The 12,392-nt window shown below is 37.1% G+C and overlaps 1 protein-coding gene across 1 annotated transcript; it reads right to left on the bottom strand.

The window, feature by feature from the left end:
- Positions 1 to 7,439: 7,439 nt before the first annotated feature.
- On the bottom strand, positions 7,440 to 10,211 carry LOC102714221 (disease resistance protein RPM1-like). The gene has a single exon (XM_006662142.1). It carries the CDS (start codon positions 10,209 to 10,211, stop codon positions 7,440 to 7,442), a length of 2,772 nt encoding a protein of 923 aa, XP_006662205.1.
- Between the last annotated feature and the right edge of the window lie 2,181 nt (positions 10,212 to 12,392).

Raw genomic sequence — 12,392 nt, 5'->3', positions numbered from 1 at the left:
GTGTTAAACCGTTTCGCCACGCTAATGTTGGTGGCGTGGTAAAAAAATTCATACGGAAAATATTTTCCCCATAAATTTAGTAATAAAATTTTTTATTAAAGAGGTTTAAAAAATAAAAAAAATTCGCCCTCCAGATGGCTGCAGGTGGCGCCATGATGCCTGCTACTATAAATAAATTTCTTGTCAATAGGCCATTCAAAACAGAAGGATTAGTATACATTATATCAAATTTCATATTTTCATCAATACCAGAATATCATCCTGTTCGCAACAATATAATTCTAAACTTCTTAAAAACTAGCAAACTGAGCAGAACAAACCTTTAGATTTCGTGGGTTGTGTCATTACATTGACACCCACAGCTGTTATAAAATAAAGGTGTATTTATTATTTAATTATATTGCCTTTCTTTAACAAGGGGTCCTTTATATTGATAGAAAATAATGACATTACCGGTTTGTAGAATTTTCATTGTCATGCACAGGTGCAACCGGAGTTTATGATGATTAAGATATTGCTGAAAAAACAGAGCTGCAAAAAACATATGATTCTCACATAATTTTAAGCGACTGTTCTTGCAAATATAGAGACCATGCCTTTTCAATAATCACGATTACAATATTTAACGCCTTGTTATTTTGACATTCACGACCAAAAAAATCAGAATGAAATAGATTCATATATGAGCTAGCAGATAATTTCATATGTTTGTTCTTGCATCCTGTCTCTGAATCACTAATCAAACTTCTGATTTATCATAGTCTTTCTGGTTCTAATATGTCACCTTAGCATCCCACCACATTGTACTAAGACTATCAATGTCGATATCGATTATCTGTCACCGGTCGCTACATCTCCAGTAGTAAGTGGCTTATCCTCTTCATGCCTTAGCCAACACATGTAATCCTTAGTAAATCCGTAAATCCTTGACGAAGCATGTGAGAGTATACTTGTACTCTATCAACAAACTTCTTCTTATTTTCTTCGATCGACACGTGGACAAGTCATACATTTATTATTCTTTCTATTTATTTGTTCCTTATCAACATTTAACAAATCTTGGACTCAACTTCTATATTTTTGGCTCAGCTGATCCATTCCATATGTCCAATTTCTATCCATCCGCAAACCTGAACACATTATTAGAATAAACTGTATGTGTATATATATATATCTATATATATATTATTTAATCCAATATTTATTTATTTATTTATTTATTTATTTATTATTATTATTATTATTATTATTATTATTATTATTATTATTATTATTATTACTGTGGACAAATACTTTTCCCAACTTCGGCGATTAAAGAGAAAAAATCACTACAAACCTAAATAAATAGTTAACTATAAATATGTAATAATGTATATATCATTTATTACAATGTTCAATTATTATTACCATGAAAATATACTTTTCCCAACTTTTCCCCCAATTAAAGAGCAAAAAATCGTCCCCTTCAACTCCCACACAAATTATGTAAACTCCCACTCGAAATATGTACAGTGGGATAAAGAATGCAACAGAATTAGACACGTATATAGTGTGGCCATCTTCATTCGTGATGGGCCATATCGTACGACTTGTCACGGATAACTCATCTCTAATAGTCTTATTATGGTCCATTGCAGTTGATGTTCTCTGTGACGGGCTTTGATTTCTACATGTCAATATAGTCTGGTGTCAGGCTTAAGTTCACAAACTTCATGAAAACTAGATAGATACCCCGCACGTTGCTACGGGAGAACTATGTGATAATATAGTGGATATGAATTGTAAAAAAAATTATTACCTACTATACGATTTTTTCATGTATTTATATGTTTTTGTGTCTTTATCAATTATCCATAGGTTATAAATGGTTGAGTTGTATGATGTGCCTTTTAGGAAAAGAGATGTAATTTAGATTCTTGATGAATCATCTAAAGGCTAAAAACAATTAAGCTGATGTGAAGAGATGCAATTTACACTTTTGATGTATCATCCTAATGCTAAGAACAATTGAGTTGATGTGGCTTTATGAGATAAGAGAGAATAATATTAACTTTATAGAAAGTAGGGATATCTCACCAATGATAGGCCGAACAAATAATGTCACCTAGAATAATATTAACTTTGTGAATGTGATTGGCTGTTGGGTTATGTCACGGATGGCTTGTCAAATTTAAATGGCTTGTAATAGTGATCCCTTGCATGAGTTGGATTTGTGGCTTTTGGTTATTTATTTATGGGTATCAATAATAGTAGAGTGGAGATCTCTCGGTATCGATTTTTAGTGTGTTGAGTTGCGAAAAAAGTTAGGGTGGTTCTAAACTTGTTTGAATTTTGTGAGACGAGCGTTGTTGTTGCATTTCGTGAACATAAATAGATGCAGTCGGATCATTTTGGACAATATTGATGTCAAACTTTTAAAATATTGACTATTTTAAAATTTGTAGTTATGATTATGAACGCTGAAAAGTATTTTAATAAAAGTAAATATTTTCTTTTGAAAAATATTACATTAGAAAATATAGGCAAAGATAGGTTTTGGAGACCGTGCTGTTGTGGTCTAAAATGACACGAATTATTAAAATGAAAGGAGTAATATAGTTCCAACCAACTTATTACAACATTATCTTCCCTCGATACCTAATTATTTGAGTATGAATCGTGCTAGCAGCCAACATTTTGTCTTTAAAATATTGTCAAGATTCCTCTTCTAGAATTTGTTTATATTAGCATTTCTTTTGTTACCTAGAATTTTTTATTAAATAAACCTTTTTAGCAAGTAATTTTATTGCTAAACCATCAGATAAATTTTTTCTAAAACTGAACCTTTTGGTCACGCAAGTGTTGATGGCATGGCAAGATAACGCTGTCACGTAGCCTGGTTGACGTGGCATGGCGTGACCGTCTTGCCACGCTAATGTCAGTTGCGTACCGACAATAGCGTGGCAAACCGTTTCGGCATGCCAATATTAGTGGCGTGGCTAAATGGTTCATACATTGAAAATATTTTCCTCGAAGGTTTAGTAATAAAATTATTTATTAAAATTTTTTAAAAAATAAAAAAATTCCATTACCTGACAACATGAATACTCAGACCACAATTGCCCAAAACTCTCACAATGGCACTCATCATTAATCATCTACAGATTTGCTTCTGGCACTGAAATATCAAGCAACCACATGCAAAGCAGATACCATGGCGGAGGGCATTGTGGGGCTGCTTATCAGCAAGCTTGGTGCTGTGTTGGCAACAGATGCAGCAAGGTTGTTGGGTGGATCACAGCTCTTGAAAGAAGCTTCCGCCCTGAGGGGTCTCTTCTCTGAGATCCATGATGTCAAGGACGAGCTGGAGGGCATGCAGACATTTCTATAGGGAGCCGAGCTGTCTACTTTTCGTTGGACTGAAACAAGTTTTAATTTTCAAAGGGTCTATCAATAAAAGCGGTTAAAACCAAAAACTACGGTAAATAAACTGAAATCACGTAAGTACACCCGATATTGTACAAACAATGAGATTTTCAAAGATTGAGTTATTCACACTGTTAAACAGTTGTGTGATTCCAACCAAATACCTCACAATTACATCATCTAAGTCCTACAGCATCGCATTGACCATTCTGAGCATATCATATATCCCGTTGCAGTGTAGCCTCTGAGCATCACAAGACCTGCCAACATGGTCAAGGAAGTGAGTCATTGTATTCTCATCAAAGATAAAAAGGTGATTAGGGAACTTGGTTATAGTATCTTTGCTTATAGAAAGGGTGGAATTCTTGCAAAAAGGAGGCAACTAAGGTGCGGAACTGAATCTAGGGCAGCTAGGGCCCAAACTTTACTCATCGGCCAGCAAATAATATAAATTAGATATAATACTAATAAATAAAAAACTTGGTTCGACCGGTGACCCGGCCATTCAACCGGTGAACCAACAGCCGAATAAGAACAATCTCTGGTCCGGCTTTTTTACTATATAGTGGAGAAGTACACACGTACATACATACATATATATATATATATATATATATATACACATACATATATATATATATATATATATACACATACATACATATATATATATATATATATATACACATACATATATATATCTCAAAATTTTAAATCTATCCCCACTCATTTTGGACGTAAGCCTCCTACTTGGGCTCCAAATTTTTAGTTTCTTAGGCTCGCAGCGCAACTTCAAGCAGGCCGCACGGGAGTTTTTCCTCAGCCCAATAGCCCACCAGCATCCTTGCCTAGCCCAAAATGCCAAAACCCTAGGATAGAATTTTTTAAATTTTGAATTTTATTTATTAAATAATTTACAAATTTAATTTTGTATTTTAAAATTTCACAGAACTAACCTCCTGCCAGCCTCTTGGAGGGCGAAATGCTGACGTGGCAAACGGATACCTGTCCGGGAGGGACGGCCGGCAACGGCGGGTCGGTCCATTTTGCATTTAGCCCTTTTCGCTCTGTAAGGGCGGCAACGGAGTAAATGTAAAATGCCCGCACGCGCCTGGCAACTTTTCAATTGAACGCGGTTTAGTAGATATATGTATAATGCATGTATTTATTTAATTATAAGTACTCTCTTGGTTTAGTGGTTAGCATCACTCTCCTCTATCCTGAAGACTAGGGGTCAAACCCTTATAGAAGTATATTTTGTTTGATTTTTTGTTTGGCGGTTGATAAAAATAGAAAGAAATATGCTCTCCTAGTTAGAAGATGTGGGTAGTGACCACTAGGTAAGGTACTAATTGTGATTAAGTGATTACATACGTTATATATATATATATATACTATTATAAAAAGCGGTAACGATTCTGCCTGGCTTTTTCGTCCGTCGTGGGCCCCACGCGATGTTGTGGTCCCATGCGGCAACATATTATAAAAACTCCGTACAGTTATGCCTTCCTCCATATTTATTGCGTCCCGCGTAAAAAACTAGTCCAAATCAGAGTCCTTAGTCCAACGGGTAAGATGATCTATTTTAAGGCTGGAGTTCTCCGGTTTGATCCTGCCAGGCTCCCGCATTATTTCCTTTTTTTTAGCTGCAGCCGTTCAATCCCAGCCGCCAGGCGCTGCAGCCGTTTCATCTTTTTTTTTTTGGCCAGCCAGCCTACGTCGATGACTCGATTAGCGCCCTGATCACAGGTAGAGCCCAACTAATTAATTATTAAAATTTAGATTTAGTCCTAAATTTGTAACATTGTTTGTTGTTTTTTTAATCATCAAATATATCAAGACAATAGATTGAAAATTTTTAACTAAAAACTTGTCCAGTAAAAATTTCTCAAAATATATTATTATTATCGTGATTTTAGAGTAGATTATTTTGATTGCTGAACAAAGCTGATGAGCAAAATATTTTCGCATATAAATATTTTCTTTATGATAAAGTTTATGAACATAATTTTTATTTGTGTTTAAATTTTATTAATACCTATGCATAAAGTTTATGACTACAAGTAGTACTCACATATTTTTCAAATATAAAAATTGGTCAAGGGATTGGCACATAAGCCAATGAGATTAAAATACATTAGTTCAGTTTAACTTGATTAAATATATTTCACTTCTCAGTGCATTCCGTCAGTTACATATTGTCCCTTAGTATTTATAAGGTTAGTGCGAATGTAATTCAAAGTATTGAGCTATGGAACACATACGTTTAGTAGAAAGGAGCATCGTGCATGTCAACAAATGTTTCAGATTTAGTTAAAATTTGTTCAAATTTCAGAGTTAGCGTGTGTTTGATGCGTAGTACTTTTTTATCTCCATGAGGAGTTAGAAACAAGGATTATCAACGGGGAAGAATAGAAAAAGAAGGAAGAGTAAAATAAAGAAGAAATGAAGAAGATAAGAAAGAAGAGAAGACAGAAGAAAACAAAAAGGAAACAAAAGATACCAAGCTAAAAATTCAGAATTTAAACTTATGATATATTCACATGGTTCATAAAATTAATTAACTAATACCGAGTTATATATGTTTTAGCCGTTTCTTTAATATGTAATAGTTTTTTACCCATAGCGAAGCACGGGCATCGTTGCTATTATTTATATATATATATATATATGTATATATATATATATATGTATATATATATATATATATATATGTATGTATCAAACCGCGGTCGGATAGAAAAGCTCCCGAACATACTTGGCCCCTTTCCGCCCTTAGAGAGGGCGAAAAGGGGCAAAGTGCAAAATTTTCACGGCACTATCATCACCCGTCTCCAGCTCCCTCCTCACCGTTTGCTACGTTAGCATTCCGCCCTCATAGAGGACGGGAAGAAGTTAGTTTTGTGAATTTTAAAAATGCAAAATTAAATTTGTAAATTATTTAATAAATAAAATTCAAACTTCACAAAATTCCTAGGTATCCACGGCAGCTCTCTCTGTCAACAACCCTCTCCTGGCGGAGGCCGACAGGCAACGTCGGCATATGGCGCGGTGGACGGCGGGCGCGGGGTTGTGGCGTCCGGTGGCGCAGGGTACGGGCCAGGGGAAGGCGCAGGGCGGGATGACGGGAGCCGGAGGCCGGTAGGCGACACCAGCATAGGGCATGGCGGACAGCGAGGGTTAGGGCGCGGCGGACGGGGGTTAGGGCGCGGCGGACGGCGAGGGTTAGGGCGCGGCGGACGGCTAGGGTTAGGGCGCGGGGTAGCGGCGTCCGGCGGCCGACAAGATGGATGCGGCAGGCCGGGGGCCGGCGGGATCGACGCGGCAGGCCGGCAGAGCTGTGAAGTCGCCGGTAGCTAGGCTTCCTTTTCCCCTTCCTTGATTACCCAGAACAGGAAGAAGCGGTTAGTCTCTTTCTTTCATTCACTTTCTCAGTTCCACTTCTCAGTATTTTATGAGCAGTTAGAACAAGAAGATGTTAATTTGTCAAATGAATTGGTCTTAATTTTGCCCATTGTAACTGCAACCATGAACCTTCTCGGCTGTACACATCATTAGAATAGATATTTTTCCCGTACAATGGATAGTTGTAATTTGATTTTAGCATAATTGTACTGTATTTTTGTGTGTGGAGGCATTGTATGGGTAGTTTTAGGCTTCAGTTTGAGCCCTAGGCTTGGGCATTGTGTGGATCAAGCGTTCAATTATGCAAGTAGCTGAAGATGGTGTGGAGTATAGAGAGCAACTAGTTGGATCGATGGTACTTGTGTATCTACCAAGAAAACTAAAAACTTGTTATTTTGTTCTAGATCACTCAAATTGCCGGTTTGAAATATATCTATATGATCTTACCAGATCTGTACTCTACAGTCATGTATACATGTAAAATGAAAACTACTCATAAAATTGAGGTAAAACAGCTTCAATTGGCAAACTCATAAAAGCAGCGCAATTATTAAGTGGATTGAATCCTACCTATGTACAGAACTACAACAACTCTTACCTCTGAAGCAGCTACGTCTCACAAGAAGTGATCACATAATAATCCTTTCCCATATTTGTTTCTGGACTTGCCCAATGGTGACATTTCTTATGTGGCTTATCCTGACACGATCTTCACTGCATTCACCAGATTTCTTCATTTGGCGGAGCCTTTCTATGAGCTCTTCTGACGCTTCAAGCAAATACAATTTCTCAAGGACTGTCAGGTGTTCAACGCCATGGGGAAGATCACTCAAATGAGGGCAGTCTATGAACGTAAGATCAACGAGGCTTTGCATTGCACCTTTTTCTATATCTACTTGGTTGAGCTCAGGAGCGCCCCCTATAGTCAGAGTTCGTAATTTTGGAAATGATCCATCATAAAAGTTGAGCCTCTTCCCTACATACGCCCTCGATGAAATGTCCAGCCAGCATAAACCATGTAACACGAGGAGGCTAGAAAATGAGTCTTCATCAAGGTTGCAGAATGCCAGCCTCAACCGAGTGAGTTTGTTCAGATGGGACCAGGATGAGAGAACCTGAGGCATAGACGTTTTTTCCAGCTCCCCTTCTATGCCAAGCCAAGAAAGGGTCATAGGTAAATGGAGCCCTTGTAGACGCAGTACCTCCATCTCACCTGAAGCCGTGATTTCCAGATGAACAAGATGGCTCAGTTTGCTGATAGCATCACACAAGTCAGCACAGTATTTGCTTTTCACGTTCGAGACACCCAACGTTCTTAGCTCTGTCAAGGCCCCAACATCATGCAGAATCTCTGAGCTCGCTTTAACACACTGAAGACAGTGCAATCCTGTCAAGTGCCTCAAACCATCTGCCATCTGGACTCCTCTAAATGCACCCATGACTGCATGATCTTTAAAAAATTTTCCTGCGAATAAATATCTAAGCTTTTTAAGCTTCACTACATGCTTTGGTAAATATATTATGTTTGTCTCAAAAGCATCCAGGACTTCTAAGTTTTGCAATCTTCCCAATGATTCTGGTAGAGTTTCAATGTCAGTATTCTGAAGTCCCAAATACCGCAAATTAAACAAGTCAAATACTTCTTTAGGCAGCATTTTGATGCGAACATTTTCTAGAGCCAAGGTTGATAACATTTTTGAAGATTCTAAGATACGTCTCAGCAAATCAGTGTTGATATGACTCTTGAAAACATGGAGTGCGCGTAAATACGTAGCACCAGACAGATCCAATTGTTCAAGGTTTTCACTCTGAATTGATAACCGCCGGCTGCCTGCTACTAGAACTTTCCTAGAACCACTGTAAACTTGACAAAAGCATTCTTCATTTGATTTTTTGAGGGCAAGAAGGTGGATAATGTCATGCATTTGGCATCTGCGCAGCCGTCCATTTTCATTCCTCTCCACTGCTTGAAGTAGGCTTCTGTTAACAAGTTCATTAAGGTAGCCCTCTGCCACTTCTTCCAGTGTTTTGTTCTCTATTTCTTTGATAAAACCAGCTGTTATCCATTGTCGCATTATATTTCTTCGACGTATCAAATAGTCTTCTGGGAATATCGTACAGTACATCAAACAATTTCGTAAATCGTATGGGAGGTCTTCCAAACTGAGCTTCAAAATACTATTGACATCAAAGATTGCATTGTTAGTAAGTTGAAGTTCCAATTGCTTGTACATATTTTCCCATTCGGAGTATGTTAGCTGTTTGCAGGACAGTAGGCGACCAATGCAAGCAATCGCAATAGGCAAACCATTACACTTCTCCACAAACTTTTGTGCTAAACATATTAGGTCTGGTGGACATGTTTTGCTGTCACTGTTCCAGAATGCCTCCTTGCAAAATAACTCCCATGAATGATGTTTGTGAAGTGGTTTCAACTGAATTACATGATTTGTGGTTGCCAGTAATGAGACTTCATGTATTCTTGATGTGATGATGAATCGACCGATACAATTAGTAGGAAAAACATGCCTTACCTTGAACCAGACATCCACACCCCAGACATCATCCATTACCACGATACACTTTTTGCCTTGGAGATGCCTGTTCATGGATTCAGTTAGGCTTCTAATTTCCATGTTGACAATGTCACTGCCAAGACGAAAATCTCTGGCCATCTTCTTCATCAGGTCTCCAACATCATAACCTTTCGATACAGCTAGCCACGCAGCAGCATCAAATTCCACTTTAACAGTGTTGTAGACATGGTTTACCAGAGTGGTCTTACCCACACCTCCCATGCCCCAAACTGTTGTAATTCTGCTCCCTGGACCCATGTCACCTGTGAGCCACTGAATCAACTGCTCTTTGTTCTCCCCAATTCCCACAAGATCCTCTTCCCTTGCAAAATAGGAAGTCTGACCAACAGATTTTGAGTATGTAGCACTGCATCCACCTCTCATCTGAATACCCCTCATTTGGTACCGTACATCCCTCCTGTCAGCAGCCTCAACCCTTCTCCTGATCTCCTGTAGCTTCTGCGTGAGACGGTGCCAGGTCTTCACATGCTTGATCCTCTTCTTCACCCGGCCAGCAAATCCTCCATGGTTGTCCTCCAATTTGTAGGTGAACTCATCGACAACATCTTCGATCTCAAACGCGAGGTCTCTGATCTTCTTGACAAATATACCGGTGGTCTTATCGGTGTCCCTGAACAGCTCAGCTCCCTGTAGAAATGCCTGCATGCCCTCCAGCTCGTCCTTGACATCATGGATCTCAGAGAAGAGACCCCTCAGGGCGGAAGCTTTTTTCAAGAGTTGTGATCCACCCAACAACCTTGCTGCATCTGTTGCCAACACAGCACCAAGCTTGCTGATAAGCAGCCCCACAATGCCCTCCGCCATGGTATCTGCTTTGCATGTGGTTGGATGATATCTCTGTGCTAGAAGCAAATCTTTAGATGATTAATGATGAGTGCCATTGTGAGAGTTTTGGGCAATTGTGGTCTGAGTATTCATGTTGTCAGGTAATGAAGCAAATGCTAAGATAAACACATTCTAGAAAAAGAATCTTGATAATATTTTAAAGACAAATTGCTGGCTGTTAGCACGATTCATAATCAAATAATTGGGTACTGACGGAAGATAATGTTGTAATAAGTGGGTTCGAACTATATTGCTCCCTCCATTTTAATAATTCGTGTCATTTTAGACGACAACACGGTCTCCGAAACCTATCTTTACCTGTATTTTCTATTATAGTATTTTTAAAAAGAAAAAATATTTACTTTTGTTAAATTACTTTTCAGCGTTCATAATCATAACTACAAATTTTAAAATAGTCAATATTTTAAAAGTTTGACATCAATATTGCCTAAAATGATAGTAATTATGAAACTAGAGGTAGTATTACATAAATGAAATAAAACACCAACAGACTTCTCTTTCTTAGGATATCCAGGTTACAACTTGCAACTAAATATGAGTCCAGATAAACTATATCCAATTTCACTCCACTAGGGTTTATGTTAAATTTTGTTGCAACGAAGTGCATCACATGTCCCAAAACCAGCTGTTTCGTTGAGACATAATATTAAGTTTTTAAACCTCAATTCTATCTTAAGAAGTCATTGAACTTTTCCGAGAGACAATTGATATAACACAAGGGGATGGCATTTAAAACACTATAATAAAAGGAAACAACGCACAAGGGGACCATACCACTTATTTCTTTCATAGCCAACAGAATCACCTAAGTACCCAAGTTTAGAGAGTCCATAAATACTTGTAACCGTATTGAGAGTGAAACTATATAACCTGTATCATTATATTTCACTATCAAACCAAATTTCATTTAGGTGAAGAAAGAAGTAGAAGTTCATGCATCAACATTGATTTATTATTTTTGTCATTCCGTCCTGTTAGTTTTCTATAAAAATCACTAGCTCTCAATTTTTCCCTTTTGCTTATACTTATAAGACAAAATTTAAATTTTCAACCCTAAATTAAGAGTTATTTTTGGGATTTTTTCACTGAAGGTTATTTTTAGCATTGGCTTTTAGGACATGCATATATAAAATGTTAATTCATAAATTATTTTTCGTTAGAAAATATGCCATTTGGCTTTTGCCATACAATCACTCCCACTCTAATTTGATCTTTTCTAGGTCTCATAATTGATTTTAAAAATATTTAGTGCAACGTTCCAAGAACAACACGCTTAGTTTGACACCAATATATTTATACCAAGTAATCTTTGGTGAGAAATTCATACCACGTTGTCATCAATATATTTCTAGTTGGCAGAAAAAATATTTGGTGAGAATTTCATAGAACTAAGTAAGAGTTTTTTTAATTAAATTATTGAAAAAAATCACTGCGAAAATTGCAAGTGGACTAGTTCCCTTGTTTCCATTCTCACAAGTTGATTGATTACATGGGGAAAGGTATATGATAATGTTAATCCACCATCTTAGTTGCCACCCAAGTCCTATATTTTGAGATATGAGAATATTTGTACTATCTTTCATTTCCATAAGAAACATTTCTATAATTCTTGTCGTTTAAAAAGTTGAGGTCAAACTTTTAATACTTAACTATGAATAAATTTTAAAATATTCAGTTTGAAAACATTAGTATACCAACATGTGTAGATTAGTTTTAAAAAATACTTTAACAAAAGTACACATTTGTTTATTTTTGTATATATTATAAAAAACGTATAGTCAAAGGTAAGTTTTGGAGATCATCTCGTTATTTACAACGGCATGAATTATTGAACTACAGGAGGGAGTGCCTTGGTATAATTGGGAACTGAAAATTCCATACCGGTTATTAAGAGCAACGCCCACAAACTAAACAGAAAACAAGCTAAATGATTGCTATTTTTCTAAACTTTGACTTATGACAGGTTGTAGGATGTAAGTGGTACTCACAGTCAAACACACTATCTTTTCATTGTCAATGGTCCAACCGTACAATAATTCATACATTAATTATGGGTCAGTATCCCACAATAGAGAAATAGATACATCCCCCTCGATCTGAACTCGTCAAACCCCTAGATCAAAGTTCAATTGCAACAGT

The sequence above is a fragment of the Oryza brachyantha genome, chromosome 10, assembly GCF_000231095.2.
Source record: "Oryza brachyantha chromosome 10, ObraRS2, whole genome shotgun sequence".
Lineage (NCBI taxonomy): Eukaryota > Viridiplantae > Streptophyta > Magnoliopsida > Poales > Poaceae > Oryza > Oryza brachyantha.
This window is presented reverse-complemented; position numbering and strand designations above follow the sequence as displayed.

What these genes read in the sequence shown, in the direction of transcription:
- LOC102714221 (XM_006662142.1), bottom strand. Translation starts at nt 10,211, where the DNA reads ATGGCGGAGGGCATTGTGGGGCTGCTTATCAGCAAGCTTGGTGCTGTG.